The sequence below is a fragment of the Hyperolius riggenbachi genome, chromosome 6, assembly GCF_040937935.1.
Source record: "Hyperolius riggenbachi isolate aHypRig1 chromosome 6, aHypRig1.pri, whole genome shotgun sequence".
NCBI lineage: Eukaryota > Metazoa > Chordata > Amphibia > Anura > Hyperoliidae > Hyperolius > Hyperolius riggenbachi.
This window is the reverse complement of record NC_090651.1, coordinates 36,224,656-36,241,905: the sequence shown is the minus strand read 5'-3', so window position 1 is coordinate 36,241,905 and position 17,250 is coordinate 36,224,656. Positions and strand designations below refer to the sequence as shown.

The window sequence follows — 17,250 nt, the reverse complement described above, 5'->3', positions numbered from 1 at the left end:
CAATTATGATAAAATGATTGGAAACTTTTCAAAAATTGCATGGGTGTGTATATTAATAAATTGACAATTTATCAATCTTTAGAAAAATTGAAGAAAATTTTCCAGCATTCCAGATTGATAAAAATCGGGGGGGGGGGGGGGGGGGGGGGGGAAACAGGAAATCCAGTAGGATTTTTCAGTTAAATGAAAAAAAAAAAAGCTTTCAATTTTTTCGGGAGAACCGATCATATTTATCAAATTGCCGTAATATCAGATCATTTTATTGTATCGTGTGTGGTCACCTTCAAGGGGTTCTGTGGTATTGTAAAAATTAAACGAGCTGACACTTACCTGGGGCTTCTATCAGCTGCAACAAACACAATTGCTAACTTCCAGTCAGAACAATATCCTGCCTCTATCTGGCCAGCAGACGCTAGTCAGCCAATCAGGTGCACTGTCATACACCCTTTGCCTGCTGTACCATACCTAGCAGGAATTACATAGATTAGCATTCAGGTGGGAGGCTTCGGTTGGACGCAATCGTGAATTGCGTCATTTACAGGCACTTCTCCCACACGGTCCCCTCCCTAACCACTCACCTGTCAACCGCATCCTAGAAGCTGCAAAAAATAAATTTAAAATCACAAACACTGGTCCACATGACAGCCCAGGGGCCCCAGGTCTCTCTCACTCACTGGGGCCCCCAAACCACCATGCGACACCTAGAGGGAAGTGCGGGCAAGCCCTGGACCTCTCACCTCCAGGGAACTCACCCCACCACCTCTAAACTGAATGCCAACTGCAACAAACACAATTGCTAACTTCCAGTCAGAGCAATATCCTGCCTCTATCTGGCCAGCAGACGCTAGTCAGCCAATCAGGTGCACTGTCATACACCCTTTGCCTGCTGTACCATACCTAGCAGGAATTACATAGATTAGCATTCAGGTGGGAGGCTTCGGTTGGACGCAATCGTGAATTGCGTCGTTTACAGGGACACGGTCCCCTCCCTAACCACTCACCTGTCAACCGCATCCTAGAAGCTGCAAAAAATAAATTTAAAATCACAAACACTGGTCCACATGACAGACCTGGGGCCCCTAGGATGCGGTTGACAGGTGAGTGGTTAGGGAGGGGACCGTGTGGGAGATGTGCCTACACGGGGCGTCCCTGTAAACGACGCAATTCACGATTGCGTCCAACCGAAGCCTCCCACCTGAATGCTAATCTATGTAATTCCTGCTAGGTATGGTACAGCAGGCAAAGGGTGTATGACAGTGCACCTGATTGGCTGACTAGCGTCTGCTGGCCAGATAGAGGCAGGATATTGCTCTGACTGGAAGTTAGCAATTGTGTTTGTTGCAGTTGGCATTCAGTTTAGAAGTGGTGGGGTGAGTTCCCTGGAGGTGAGAGGTCCAGGGCTTGCCCGCACTTCCCTCTAGGTGTCGCATGGTGGTTTGGGGGCCCCAGTGAGTGAGAGAGACCTGGGGCCCCTGGGCTGTCATGTGGACCAGTGTTTGTGCTTCTATCAGCTCCCTGCAGCGGTAAAGTTCCACGCCGTCCTCTTCCGATGGGCCGTTCTCCGCCGCCATTCCCAGTGTAATCATCGCTTGTGATTAGACTGCGGCTACGTGGGCGTGGCCGTGTGCAGGAGCGAGCACGAGCGCCCGTGGCTGCGCAGCTGCAGTGTAATAAAGAAAACTTTGTACTTCGCCTGCGCAGTAAGCTCCCGATGACGTGAGCGGGAGTGAGCATTATTCATTTGTTTAGACAAATATTAGACAGGCGGCGGGGAACGGGTGATCGAAGGAGGACGGCGTGTGACATTACCGCTGCAGGGGGCTGATAGAAGCCCCAGGTAAGTATTAGCTTGTTTGATTTTTACAATACCACAGAACCCCTTTAAAGCTGCTAACACAGGCTCCCTCCCCCTTGTCCCAATTATCTAAGTAACTAATACATCCCCTCCTGAGGACGCATGGCTGCCACTAGACCACTTGAATTAATTGACGAAGGGTTTAATTGTCTTGAGTTACACCAGGCGAGTGTGACTGGGCTGTGCTCAGCAGAGGACGCGAACACACTGAGGAGCGCAGGACGCCACAGCACAGAGCTCATCAATTCTTACACAGCGATCGCACCTTCATCCTTTTCAGGGGGTTGTTCAGCTCCCGCTGCAGCGAGGCCGCTCTGCCCGCCAAGAAAGTTTGGAAAGCCGTGCTCAGAAGGCCCTCGTATTTCTCCAGCAGCAGTTTATCCTCGGGTGGGTAGATGCGCCTGAGAGAAAACGTGGAAAAGAAAACAGAAAAAAACAGACACATATGCCAGGCGGTGAGCACAATATCTTTTATGATAAACAATAAGCAGAATAACATTAAGACAATAGCAGAGCTCAGAAGAAATACTAATGTGCTATGGAAATGGGCAGAGCGCCACGGAAACGCAGGGGGAAACATCATTTATTTAACAAAGTTTAGCAAAGAACCTTGGCTGCGCTGAAACTTAGAGGACTGGAGAAGTGTGTGCATGGGAGATGTTCAAGCCATCCTACGTGATATATACAAGTCCTTCTCAAAAAATTAGCATATTGTGATAAAGTTCATTATTTTCTGTAATGTACTGATAAACATTAGACTTTCATATATTTTAGATTCATTACACACAACTGAAGTAGTTCAAGCCTTTTATTGTTGTAATATTGATGATTTTGACATACAGCTCATGAAAACCCAAAATTCCTATCTCAAAAAATTAGCGTATCATGAAAAGGTTCTCTAAACGAGCTATTAACCTAATCATCTGAATCAACTAATTAACTCTAAACACCTGCAAAAAATTCCTGAGGCTTTTAAAAACTCCCAGCCTGGTTCATTACTCAAAACCGCAATCATGGGTAAGACTGCCGACTTGACTGCTGTCCAGAAGGCCATCATTGACACCCTCAAGCAAGAGGGTAAGACACAAAAAGAAATTTCTGAACGAATAGGCTGTTCCCAGAGTGCTGTATTAAGGCACCTCAGTGGGAAGTCTGTGGGAAGGAAAAAGTGTGGCAGAAAATGCTGCACAACGAGAAGAGGTGACCGGACCCTGAGGAAGATTGTGGAGAAGGACCGATTCCAGACCTTGGGGGACCTGCGGAAGCAGTGGACTGAGTCTGGAGTAGAAACATCCAGAGCCACCGTGTGCAGGCGTGTTCAGGAAATGGGCTACAGGTGCCGCATTCCCCAGGTCAAGCCACTTTTGAACCAGAAACAGCGGCAGAAACGCCTGACCTGGGCTACAGAGAAACAGCACTGGACTGTTGCTCAGTGGTCCAAAGTACTTTTTTCGGATGAAAGCAACTTTTGCATGTCATTCGGAAATCAAGGTGCCAGAGTCTGGAGGAAGACTGGGGAGAGGGAAATGCCAAAATGCCTGAAGTCCAGTGTCAAGTACCCACAGTCAGTGATGGTCTGGGGTGTCATGTCAGCTGCGGGTGTTGGTCCACTGTGTTTTATCAAGGGCAGGGTCAATGCATCTAGGTATCAGGAGATTTTGGAGCACTTCATGCTTCCATCTGCTGAAAAGCTTTATGGAGATGAAGATTTCATTTTTCAACACAACCTGGCACCTGCTCACAGTGCCAAAACCACCGGTAAATGGTTTACTGACCATGGTATTACTGTGCTCAATTGGCCTGCCAACTCTCCTGACCTGAACCCCATAGAGAATCTGTGGGATATTGTGAAGAGAAAGTTGAGAGACGCAAGACCCAACACTCTGGATGAGCTTAAGGCCGCTATCGAAGCATCCTGGGCCTCCATAACACCTGAGCAGTGCCACAGGCTGATTGACTCCATGCCACGCCGCATTGAAGCAGTCATTTCTGCAAAAGGATTCCCGACCAAGTATTCAGCGTGCATAACTGAACATAATTATTTGAAGGTTGACTTTTTGTTTTAAAAACACTTTTCTTTTATTGGTCGGATGAATTATGCTAATTTTTTGAGATAGGAATTTGGGGTTTTCATGAGCTGTATGACAAAATCATCAATATTAAAACAATAAAAGGCTTGAACTACTTCAGTTGTGTGTAATGAATCTAAAATATATGAAAGTCTAATGTTTATCAGTACATTACAGAAAATAATGAACTTTATCACAATATGCAAATTTTTTGAGAAGGACCTGTAGAGGCAGGAAAGGCACTTCATCTTTTCTGTTGCTAAGCTTGGCACTATGTGTCCCGAAGAAGCAAGAATGTTACACCAAACTCATACTTGTCTGATAGTGTTTAATAAACTGGTGGCTTCATTTACTTAATGTGGCTAACTAGACAAGTAATGTAAGACATTTACCACCCCATTTTAACCCATTAGCAGCTTCAAAGAAATTACAGTATTTGCCGGCGGAACTTGTTGAGCAGTACATTCTTGGAATGCTTTGATGTCTCTCTGCAAGGAGAGGCTATAGAAAATGAAAGCAAAACTCCTATGTTATTGTCTCACACTTCCCACACAGTGCTGAAGTATGCTTCAAGTGTTTTTAAACTAAAGACTGCAAAAGTTAACCACACTACCATTCGTCCTACCTCTCAAGCCTGCTGTCTGGGTGTCACCCTGGACTCAGCACTCTCCTTCACTCCCCACATCAGAAATCTCACAAAGTCCTGCAACTTCCACCTCCGTAACATTTGCAAGATCCGCCCTTTCCTGACATCTGCCACCACCAAACTCATCATCCATGCCCTCATAATTTCCTGCCTTGACTACTGCAATGCCCTTCTGTCTGGTCTGCCTATGACCCGATTTGCTCCGCTGCAGTCCATCATGAATGCGGCAGCCAGAATTATCCGCTCCACCACAGCGGTTCCCCTCCGTGAATCCCTCCACTGGCTTCCTATCCAGTCCAGAATCAGATTCAAGATACTGTGTCTGACCTACAAATCTGTCCACAAAACCTGTCCAACCTACATTTCCGATCTTACTCAAAGGTACACACCTAGCCGCTCATTCCGCTCCTCCAATGAACTTCGCCTGACCGCCCCCCGCATCACCCAGTCCCATGCACCTCTCCAGGACTTCTCAAGAGCTGCTCCAACACTATGAAACTTCCTACCTCCACCCATAAGGGCAGACTCCTCCTTCAACATCTTCAAGAAGGCCCTCAAAACTCACCATTTCACTCTGGCCTACCACCCCTCACAAGTGCTCTAAACCCATAGCTGAACTCTGGTCCCCTACCGTGCGTGTCCTTACCTCTCCCTCTAGATTGTAAGCCTGTGGGCAGGGTCCTCCTCCTTTTGTGTCCTACCTGATCATGCACATCCATTACTGTGCACCCATGCTATGCATTTGAGTGAACCAAACTTGCCTAATCTCCATGCTCCCATCCAGTTACTGACTAAGCATTACCTTGTACTCATACTATGGTGTGTGATCTGGTTTTCTTGTATTCCTGTATTGTCGTATTGCTGTATGTCACCCTAAATATTGTTTGTAACCTAAACTAATGTCCAGCGCTGTGTAATATGTTGGCGCTTTATAAACACCGTACCTTTAATAAATAAAGGGGTCTCAGATCTCTTCTAGGGGCCACATTACCAACATATTATAATTTGCTTTAGTAATCAGTAATTGAGGGTTGATCTGATCTTGTGAACATATCGTATAATGATACAAGGTGCCCTTAGTGATAAAAAAACAACAACAATAAGGACAGTTTAACCATTTAGCAGGCAATTTATTTAGAAGCTTGCAATAGCTCCAGGCAGTTTATTATGGAACACATATTTGTATTTCTTATTTGTTACATTTCTTTGCTACTAATTAGTACTGCTGTAATGTGTATTTATGGCCACTTGTCACTAGGGGGCAGTGTGAGACAATAGCAGAGGACTTCTGCTTTCAGTTTCTATATCCTCTGCTAGAAGAGAGACATCAAAGCATTCCAAGAATTTACAGCACGCGTTCTGCTAACTGAGGTCAAAAGCAGTGCACCTATCTCAAACGAGATAATTCCTTTGAAACATGCATATATGAAATGTTATAAAAGAATGTATCAGAATTAGATGGCAAGTTCCAAACGAGAGCCCTAGCCGGGGAGGGGTTTAACAGAAAACACTTCCTGTTTGTCTAATTTCCTGTGACAGGAACAGGAAGTGTTCCTTTCATTCCCTATCACTGTGACTATCAGCATTCACAATAACATATGACCAGTATTCATTCTAATGGCCCTTCCACACTAGACCCAACACGTTGCAGAATGATTCTGCATCCCTACTCACTACCCATACAATTCAAAGGGCCTGTTCACAGTACTGCGTTGTAATGGATTTCGTTATTCTAACTCGCTGCATGCAGGCTTTGTATAAAAAGCAAACCTAAAGTGTTTAAAAAAAAAAATTACCTAAGGAGGGGGGAGGCTCTGGGTCCTTTAGCGCCTTCATGTTGTTCCTCTCCTGGTCCCCTCGTTCCAGCACTGCCCCCCCCCCCATTAAAATCTCCCGCCACGGAAGTCTTCGGGAGCCCGATTCCTGAAGACAGGCTGCTTCGTACTGCTCATGCATGCGCATTATGGAGTCGCCTGTTTTCGGGAATGCTCAGAAGAAAGCCGCCTATCTTCGGGAGCACAGTGGAAGAGTGCAGTTTCTGACCGATCGGTCGTAAACTGCTGACGGGAGAGACAGTGCTGGAACGCGGGAACCGTGAAGGCTCTAGCAGTGTTCCCCAACACTGTCCTCAAGGCCCACCAACAGTGCATGTTTTGTGGAAATCCACAGAGGTACGGTAGTTAATCTGCTCTAATGAGACACTAATTACCTCACCTGTGAATGTTTGTGGATTCCTGAAAAACATGCGGTGTTGGTGGGCCCTGAGGACAGGGTTGGGGAACTATGCTCTATAGGACCCAGAGTCTCCCCCCTCTTTAGTTAAGTATATTTTTTTATTTTAAAAATACTATAGGTTTACTTTAAAGTCTAAATCCAGTGTCCATTTCAGTTCACACACTATAACGCTTGCATTATACAACGCCCACAGTGTAACTCCTTTCACAGGAAACTGAAATGAGGGGACTTCTCTCACAGAGACACAGAAACTCTCACCGAAACTAGCAAAAATATTTTGGCTGAAGTTGGGTTGCAACTTTATGTTCCTGAACAGCTTGAATTTGGCCTCCATAAAACAGGAACCTTCTGGCACCGATGTCGGCAGCACAACCAGAAGGAACGCAGCGAGAACAGATGCGAAAAACTTGTAAGTATATCAGAAGTTGTCATTTCCCAAGTTTTGCCATACTTAGAAATCTATTGCCTCGGTAACGTTCAATCAGGGGAGGCGAGAAGCATGGGAACATTAAGAGGGAATTAAAGACTTCCAATTTGTCTGGAATCTGCAGAGAGGGAGAGGAGGCGGGGGCATGCGTACAAAACTAATTTCCAACAAAATGTAACGGGAGAAATACAAAGGCAAGATGGCCGCCACCTCGCTATTAATGAACGGTGCGTGCGAGTCTAATAACGTAAAGATACATAGCCTCCGGCAGTCCATTAACCGTCTTTTAAGGAAGGAGATGGGAAGTTATTTGCTTCTAGGTGGCTAATTGGGAAAAGCTCCAACTCTAAATCTCTATCATGCTTTATGTTCTGTTACGTTCCTCACCGGTGCTCGGCCCAGTCTTGTGTGCTATGTAGGTCTTATTCCAAGGAGGACAAAAATATACAAATAAGGCCAGATATGTTTTACAAAGAACCACTTTGGAATAGCTAGACGTACACGTTGAACTCAATGGACGCATGTCTTTTTTCAACCTTTGTCACCCCTTTTACTCCAGTGGCTTAAAGTGAAAATAAACTGATGAGATAAACAACTGTATCTATCCTCCTACTCCTAAAAACGACTTTTAGATATCCCACAGATTTACGTTATGTTTAAAACTTGAAAATGAATTAAATTAGATTTATTGTTTTGTCTCAGCTCAATGACAAATTCTGTCCCATGTCCCACAAAGGTAAATAAATGAACTATTGACCTTTTTTATCTATCTATTGCTCTCAGACTCCCAGTTCTCTGCTATGAAAGTGTGTTATGGCTGTAATTACTTATCAGTGAGGGAAACTATAGTCCGACTGAGTTCCAACTGGAAAGTTGAATAGCTAAATATTAACAGACAGAGAAAGAGGAAAAGGAACACAGCTTGTGTATATGTATTCTTGCCACTGTACATACAGGTGTCTTATCTCATCATGTCACATGCCACTTAAAGGGAACCTTAACTGAGAGGGATATGGATGTTTCCTTTTAAACAATACCAGTTGCCTGGCAGTCCTGCTGATCCCATTGACCGCAGTAGTGAATGAATCACAGACCTGAAACAAGCATGCAGCTAATCCAGTCTGACTTCAGTCAGAGCACCTGATCTGTATGCTTATTCAGGGGCTGTGGCTAAAAGTATTAGAGACACAGGATCAGCAGGAGAGTCAGGCAACTGGTATTATTTTAAAAGGAAAAATCCATATCCTTCTCAGTTTAGGTTCCCTTTAAGATTCCCTTTGAATGAAGGGAAACTCAAGTGAAGGGAATACAGAGGCTGCCATCTTCATTCACTAATAAACAGTGCCGGTTGCCTGAGATCTGTGCTGAAGTTCTGCCTCTAATATTTAAAGGGAACCTGGAGTACGAGGGATATGGAGACTGACATCATGTTCAATTTTAAACAATACCTGTCTATCCCTCTGAGCCTCTAATACTTTTAGCCATAGCACTGAACAAGCATATGCAGATCAGCTGTTTCTGACAAAAAAGTGACTGCATTAGCTGCATGCTTATTTCAAGTGCGTGTTTCAAACACTACTGATGCCAGAATGAACCGCAGGACTGGAGGGCAACTGGTATTGTTTACAAGGACATACCTATGGCAGCCTCCATATGCCTCTCACTTCAGGTTCCCTTTAAGTCACTGGCCCAGAATGAGGATGCAGATCAGATGCTGTGACTCTGGTGTGACTCTGCTGGCTGCAAGCTTGTTGCAGGTGTGTGACTCAAACACAATTGTACATATTAACAAGCTGACAAATCACTGCATTCCAGCGGTTCTGGAGGTGTGTTTGGCTTTCAGGGATATCCCATTTGCTCACTCCAACCTGAATAATCGCAATTACCTTCTGTTTTATTGAGGTAAGATTCTGTTTTTCTAAACGTAACTACAGATAAAAGGTCAGCATGACAGTTAGGCAACTGTTTATAAGGAAACAAATCCGTACAGTAGAGGCCTGCGCGGGTCCACTTTTTCATACCAGCACCCGACCCGCGACCCGCACCCGACCCGCTTTCTGGTGAATTTGATACCCGCAACCCGACCCGCACCCGCAGAACCGCTACCCGCACCCTCGACCCGCAGGACCGCTATCCGACCCACTATCCGCGCCCGCTTTTTTACATTTTCTTCTAAAGTGCACATTTAAAGTAACATTTAAAGTAAAGTAAGCAAAAGACACAGTCAGAATTAACATGTTTGCTTTCACTACCCGCGACCCGCACCCGCAGACCGCTACCCGCAACCCTACCCGCACCCGCAACTCGCTACCCGCACCCAACCCGCACCCGCAGCTTAAATCAATTCGGGTACCTGCACCCGACCTGCAATTCGGGTTACTCGCGGGTACCCGACCCGCTGCAGGCCTCTACCGTACAGTCTTCAGTTTCTTCCCAGTTGAAGTCAAATACTCTATTATTAGAAACTAGGCCTAAGGCCCATTTAGCTCTCGTTCGCATAAGCCGAACGCCCTGCGCGGACATGCTTGCGCACACACGCTACCATGCGCGCGCTCACGCCCGCCCCCCCGGCCAAGTCCTCCTCCTGTCCCAACGGCTAAACATGCGCAGTAGTCAAAACACACAGACAATCAGACACAGGGACAGAAGGATAACGCAGGGACACATGGGGTTTTATTATATAGGATAGGATTGTTTCTAGTAAATTTTGCAGTTGTGAGTTGCAAGCCGCTGCACTAATGTAGTAGGATCCTGTTCAACCTGGTCCATCTTGATTTTTTTTTTCCGGGAATATGTATATTGATGTTTCTCAGGAGAGAAGTGGAAAACTGTAATCCCCATTAAGGACTAGAATATTTTTCACATTTAAAAAATGTAACCGTCATGTCTGATAATAACTTGATATTATGTGGCCAAAATGAAAACTGTCTTTTCTTTCAGTGACAAGCGCTCTGAGCCGTGTGATACTTACGTCAAGACACTGTTCACTGACCTGAGAAACGTATAGGATGGTGGGGTTTGTTTCAATAACCTACCGCTTTTTTTACCCTAAATGATTATATTTCAACTTGAGGTAAATTCTTCTTACTGTTAAATATTTTTAAAGTATTCCTGAACTTTTTTTGAATGGGCTGTTTTAAAGAAAGCCACTGAACGACTCCCCTACTCCGGGTTCCCATCGCTCCCGTTCTGCTGCAGTATCGTTTTCATAAACGCCGGCATCGTCACAGCAATGGCACTGACTCCGAAGTACCTCTGGGTCAGCGCCATTGCTGTGAAGATGTAGGCATATATGAGAGGACTCTGCGGCGGAACGGCAGAGCTGACAGGACGGAAGAGGGGGCAATGGGAACCCGTAGTAGGTGAGTTATGCAGTGGCTTTATTAATTAAGTAGGAGGTAGGGCGGTGCAATTGGGTGTGGTCAAGGGAGAAGTGGGTGTTCTTAGGAGGAGAGCTGCCACTTCCTCCCTGCCCATATTCAATGTTCTTTACCTTTCAAATATTTCAACTAGTGTAGAGCAGGGACCACAGAGGGCACTAGACAAAAAGAATGATGGAAGCAAGGATACAATGGCATAAATAAAATGCAAACACCTCCTCAGTTCAGGGGTACACTGTACCTTAAATGTTTTTGTATTTTTGGAGGCCTCCTTCCCTCCCATTCCATGCGCAGCCCCATCTTCTATTTGTAACATCCAAGTACAGCAGCCTCTCTCTCCTCACACACAGCTCTCTTGAGCAGCAGTCCCCTTTTGTAAGCGCTGCTCCTCATATGTAGCCTCCTCTTTCACAAGGGACAAGTCCCTCTTCCATGTAAAGCCGCCCCCTTGGGCAGGAGCCGCCCTTAACCCAGGCCTCTGTGGCCTTCCCAAGCTAAAAGCACTGCATTGCGTATACAGCATAGTCCGCATTATGAAAGCAGTACAGTACTTCTCAAATTCAGAATGGACAATCTACCTCTTCCCCGGCATATCATTTGTCTCCGAACCCCTCAACTAAGCTTATAAATTACACATTTCTCCCTCCGGCTCTGCATGAAAGGGATCTTTAATAAAACAACGTAGAAGGCAGGCATCAAGAGTAGCAGACAGCTGATACACCAAGAACCATTTCAGGCCATGAGCTGACACAGGGGGATTTAAAGTCAAGAAAGCGTGAGAGGCAGAGACGTGCGCCTTCTCCGCACCACCAGGGACGGCAAAGTCTTAATTCTGTTTAGCGGGGAACAAATATAAATACGTCAGGGTGTCTGAGGTCTGGCTGCGACAGACATCCCATTTCCAGACACTTTCGCTGCCCGGCCAGGCGTGAACCCCAACAAGTCCTCTAATCACTTCTTCCTCCATAAAGAACACACTTGGATTCAATTATTGCTCCCAAATCTTGGTCTTCCGCCAAGAGAAGGTTCAGACAGTCTAGCGCCCAGCTCCGAGCTTCCTCCGCTCCTACTTAATGATGTTTCGGCTTCTTTCCTGCTATTTATGACATGTCATCAGATGTATTAAGAATTCCGAGGCTTTCCTCCTCATCTCGGGCTTAACTCCTGTTGTCTAACTTTTGTTTGGCTGGATCTATAAAGTACATCACGTAGGAGGAACTCAGAGTGTCAACTGTGTCTTGTGCTACCGCGTGACTGAGAATCACCACTGATCACATTAGCAGCGGTGGTTCCCGGTTCAGCAGACGCGCCATGGAGCGATCACCTGTGTAGGAGGCTTCTGAGATGTCTCGACGTAAAGACGCAGATTTGGGAATTCGCTAAGCCTGGCCAAACTTTACTAAGTTACTAACATGGGCTTAGCACACCGTTCAGGATTGCTTATGTGACTTGCTTGTAAATGGATAAGCTCCATTCCTTTAGCTCCCTTGCATTCCTTGTGGTTTTATTTGACACTGATTTAAAGAAACGCTATCACAAAAAATTGCGGAATTTAAAATACCGGTACATGTCTACGAGAAGTACAATTCTCCAACATTAAAATTAGGTATAAATCACTTTTCTCCTATGTTCCTGTCTCTTACAGAAAGCATTAACATATCTGACAGGTTTTGGACTAGTCAATCTCCTCATGGGGGAATCTCAGGGTTGTCTTCATTTTCAAAAGCACTTACTGAACAGCAGCTATTCAATCCAACTGCCAAAATTGCGTGCAAACCAATAGGCAGCCTGGCTGACATGTTTGTATAGATCCTTTCCAAGTGCTTTTGTAAAGAATAAAGGAGATACGGAGGATCCCCCATGAGGAGATGGCCTACTCCAAAACTATTCAGATCTGTAAGAATTTTACTGCCTACTGTTTGTAACAGCGACATAGTAAAAAATGGCATTTATAGTGGATTTTACTTGGGAACTAATGTACCTCTTAGATGAATGTATCTAAAATTTTTCAAGATAGTGGTCTTTTAATTTGTCCCTTTAAAATAATGTCTGCATACATGTGCTGTATACTTATAGTCATATGAAAAAGTAGGGCAGCACGGTGGCGTAGTGGTTAGCTCTCTCGCCTTGCAGCACTGGGTCCCTGGTTCAAATCCCAGCCAGGGCACTATCTGCAAAGAGTTTGTATGTTCTCTCCGTGTCTGCGTGGGTTTCCTCCGGGCACTCCGGTTTCCTCCCACATTCCAAAAACATACAGATAAGTTAATTGGCTCCCCCTTAAAAAATTGGCACTAGACTACAGTACTTACACTACATAATATAGACATATGGCAATGGTAGGGATTAGATTGTGAGCTCCTTTGAGGGACAGTTAGTGACAAGATATATATATATACTGTACAGCGCTGCGTAATATGTCGGCGCTATATTAATAATAATAATAATAATATGTGAACCCCTCTTAGGTTTTCTGTTTTGTTTTTTGCATACCATTGGCCTAGCTTTTAAAGTAGCAGTTTCCTTTTAATACTGGTCGTGCCATCTGCAAACGGTTTGTTTTTCGCGCTCTGGCTCTCCGGGCTCTCTCATAAGCACCTGTAATCGACCTGAGGAAGCGGTTTGGACCGCGAAACGCGTTGTCTATTGTGCTAAATAAACCCTCTTAACCATTTATCAAGTGGAGTCTCTTTGTATAAAGGGAACACTGAATACACTATACGGGCGCCTCCTACCCCCTTCGAAAAACAATCCGGTATTACCCCACGCGTGGGGTCCTTCACGACCGACGAGAAGTGAAGCCTTTTTCTAAGGAGCAGCGACCGATTACTATAAAGACCGAGTGGGGACGGGACTTCCCCACATGCCTGTACAAGTGGTTGCCTCCAAGCAACCTACACTTGTGAGTATCTTTACTCTTAATTTTTATTCCTTTATCTGAAGGTAATACACCATAAGGGCTCCTGGTACCCCTGCGGTTTTTTTCTTTTCTTTTCTCCACAATTGACCAGATCTTCAAACGGTATTTCTGCAGTGATATTAAATTAAATTCACTGGATTAACAGAAAATACTATGCAACGCGCATCATAGCAAAATTAGACAGGGGCATAAATCTGAAGATGTAGGGAATCAATACTTAGTTAAGCCTCCTTTTGCAAATATAACATGCCTCCTAGAGCCTTTGATAAGTGTCTGGATGGTGGTATTTTTGACCATTTTTCCATACAAATTATCTCCAGTTCAGTTAAATTGACGGGTGCTGAGCATGGACAGTCTGCTTCAACTCATACAATACATTTTCGATGATATTCAAGATGATATTCAAGTCAGGGCAGGGCCGGCGCTACCATAGAGGCAAAGGGGGCAATTGCTCCAGGGCCCCAGAGCCTGTAGGGGCCCCCAAGGTGTCTCCCCCATCATAACTATTGCTCCATGGGGACTCTGCAGTATTTTGTAGAGTAGATTCTCATCTGTGCTGGGGGGCAGGTGAAAAGCTACATTGCCAAAGGCTCTGCCCCGAGGAGCACATTTAAGTTGGGTGGTGATTGGGAGGGAGGGTCAGCAGCTGGCTCAGGGGCCCAGGAGGGAAATTTGTTGCCAAAAAGGGCCCTTAATGCAGCTTTATGGTCTATTGGGGGGCCCTCGTATTTATTCTGCCCCCACTGTTACTAGAAACGGCCCTGAGTCAGGGGACTTCTATGGCTTAAACGGATGAGTCCAAGGGGCTTCTTCCAGCCCCCTGGACTCGTACTGTGTCCACGGCATCCTCCTGATCCCCTCTGACCAGCAGCGGTGGCCCCCCAAAGCTGGCCGGTCCTGCCATGTGCAGTAGCTATTTCCACGTATCAGGGTGCGCGCGGCCACGCATGCGCAGTAGCTGCAGCTTTGCGGGGGTCGTGCTGTTGGCCAGAAGGGGTCAGGAGGAAGTCCAGGGCTAAGTATGAGTCTAGGGGGCTGGAAGAAGCCCCAGGTAAGTTAAAATGTTTAATTTATTTATTTTTAGACTTCAGCTTCCCTTTAAAGAAGGACACTAGCTATGTTTATATTGAGGCTTGTTATCATCATACTATCTTCTAGCCAAGACAATTTTTGGACAAACCTTATGAAGCAAGCAGATTGTTCCCATGTGATACAACACAAAATAAATAAGATGGAACGTCAAACTAGATCCTGTAATCAACAATCTGAGGGATAAAAAAAGTAAAAGAGTTCCAATTGTCTAAAAAAACAAGGCTGGTACCTGTAGTTCCCCATGTGGCGGTTTTCATATTCCTCCTTGGATATCTGCTTGCGGACCTGAGCAAGTCGTTCTTTCTAGAAAGTCAGAAAAAGCAGAGGTGTTAGAGCTGGTGTGCAGAGGCCCCTGGCTTCAGTTCAGATATACTAGAAAACAGGAAGCTGTCGTTACATCATATCCTACGGACAGTGTCAGAACAAGGTTCTTCAGTGCTAGAGGCAGAGATTCCAAAGTGGGACCCCCTGAACTGTGCCTGCCTCAAGGCCCCAGTATAAAATAGGTTCCTCCCCAGTAAAGGTAGTACTGTATTAGGTGGCTCCCCCAATATGCAGACTTGTGAGCTGAGCATGATAGAGTTTACTCTCAGCACCAGGATCTCTTGTCAGCCGCATTGCAGGGTCCCTCCTCTATGATATGCCTGAGAGGAGCCCCTGGAGGACTCATAGGGGATACTGCGACATGGCATTAAAAGTACCTGTAGCTAATGTTGTACACTGCGAATAGCCATGAGTATGTAGCTACTCGCAATCAAAATTTAAATTAGACATCGCTGCCTGCAGTAGAGGAGGGGGTTAAGTTAACCATGCTGCCACCTTAGCCGATGCGCTCCCCTCACGCTCCACGCCTCACGTTTCATGTCATTCCTATGCTTCCTCCTTCAGCCTGAAAGAAGGAAGCATGGGAGTGACGTGGAACGCAAGAAGAGCGCATCAGCTATAGGCAGCATTGGCGTGGGTAAGTTACCCCACCCTTTGCCGCGGGCATCGATGTCTAATTTAAATATTGATTACGAGTAGCTTTATACTCGTAGCTACTCATAGTGCACAACACTACCTGTAGCAAATAAAGTGCCCCTAGAGCATACATGTGAAACTCTGGCCCTCAGATTTGGCCCGAAGTGGTTTCCCCACTTTGCATTGTGTTTGGCCCACTCTAGACCACCAAGGATGCCATATTGGAGGTAAAGCCCTTGATCACCAGGGAAGCCATATGGGAGATGGAGAGGGAAAGCACTGGACACCAGTAATCTGTATAGGGAAGGGAGGGTGGTCACTATACAGCAGGGGGAGGAGGGAAGGGGTGCATTAGACAGCAGGGAACTGTATAGAAGAAGGGGGTGCACTAGACACCAGGGAACTGTATGGGGAGGAGGGCCACTAAACACTAGGGTTCTGTATAGGGGAGGGAGGAGGGCCACTAGACACCAGGGAAATTTATAAGGGAGGCAGGTGGCCACTAGACATTGAGTTGGCCCGCAACTTGGTCTCAGTGTTCAATTTCGGCCCACTTTGTATTTCAGTTTGACATCCCTGCCCTAGAGAGTAATTGTCTCCGGAGGGGGAAGCCTTCGGAAACTAAAGAGGCTTCCTTCGTCTTCTTCCACAGCCCCGCTTTAGAGCTGGGACCCCCAAATACAGCTTGTCAGCGCTTGCCAGCAGCTCTCGCAGGCACACCAGCACCACCCGGCTCAAAATTACCAAAATATAAACTGAAATCTTAATCTTCAAAAGAAGCTGCTTGCGTTCTGTTTTCCTGCCCTTTATCTCTGTGTTATTCCTGCCACATAAATGCAAGTTTGTGCTTACCAGCTCCTCTTTCCTCCTCTCCAGCGTGTGGCGCTGTTTCTCCCAGTCGGAGGACCCCGGCGATAGCCTCTTCATGGACCCCTGCCCGTACAGCCTCTTCTGGGCCTCCGCTTTCTGCCTGGCCAAATTTTTCTTTTTATCGCTCGCTCTACGGGAAGGAAAAAAGACGAAATGTAGCCGGCTAATGAAATATTAAAACGCTTGCTCGTCTAACTTTATTACCAAAAAGTGCCTGCTGAGAAACAGCCCCGTGTGTGTTTACTTTCAAGGATAAAACAATTAGCATGTTTCCGTAACAGGTTTACAAATTACCTGCAGATCTACCGACAGACGCAGCTTCTCTTTGTGCAACAAGCAAATCGGAATACTAAATAATGCAGCACAACAAAAGGCTAATGAACCATTATGAAAGGATGGCTGTGGGGAAGATGGCTGTAGGGGATGCTGAAAAACAGCGCACAAAAGTCACTCTTTCAACATGATTTTTCTATGTTGATGAATTTATTTACTTATATAGAATTTGCAGTTTAAAGAGGAACTGTAAACAAGGGTTGAACTTCATTCCAATCAGCAGCTGATGCCCCCTTTCCCACAAGCAATCTGCGCAGAACGCTCAAGACCACGTGAGAACGCTCGCGAGCGGTGTGGCGGCTTGCTCGCACAGGCGTAGAAGATGCTGACCTAGTGAGGGGCCCCGGGACACCGGAGTTGCGGTGAGGGACAGATAGGCTGCCAGGGGCTGGAGGAAGCCCCATGTATGTAGATCTTGTTTGTTTTTTTTTAAGCTCAGACCTTCCCTTTAACCATTTCAGCCCGC

The 17,250-nt window shown here is 45.9% G+C and overlaps 1 protein-coding gene across 6 annotated transcripts in view; it reads right to left on the bottom strand.

Annotated features, from left to right (window-relative positions):
• TTLL7 (tubulin tyrosine ligase like 7) overlaps positions 1–17,250 on the bottom strand; it is a 314,533-nt gene that overhangs the window by 162,557 nt on the left and 134,726 nt on the right. For all 6 annotated transcript variants that reach the window (XM_068239147.1, XM_068239151.1, XM_068239146.1 and 3 more), the window contains exons 11-13: positions 16,434–16,581; positions 14,851–14,924; positions 2,121–2,256 (exon numbers count right to left, since the gene is read on the bottom strand). In XM_068239147.1, coding sequence (XP_068095248.1) covers positions 2,121–2,256; positions 14,851–14,924; positions 16,434–16,581 — 358 coding nt within the window. The remainder of the gene's footprint in view (positions 1–2,120; positions 2,257–14,850; positions 14,925–16,433; positions 16,582–17,250) is intronic.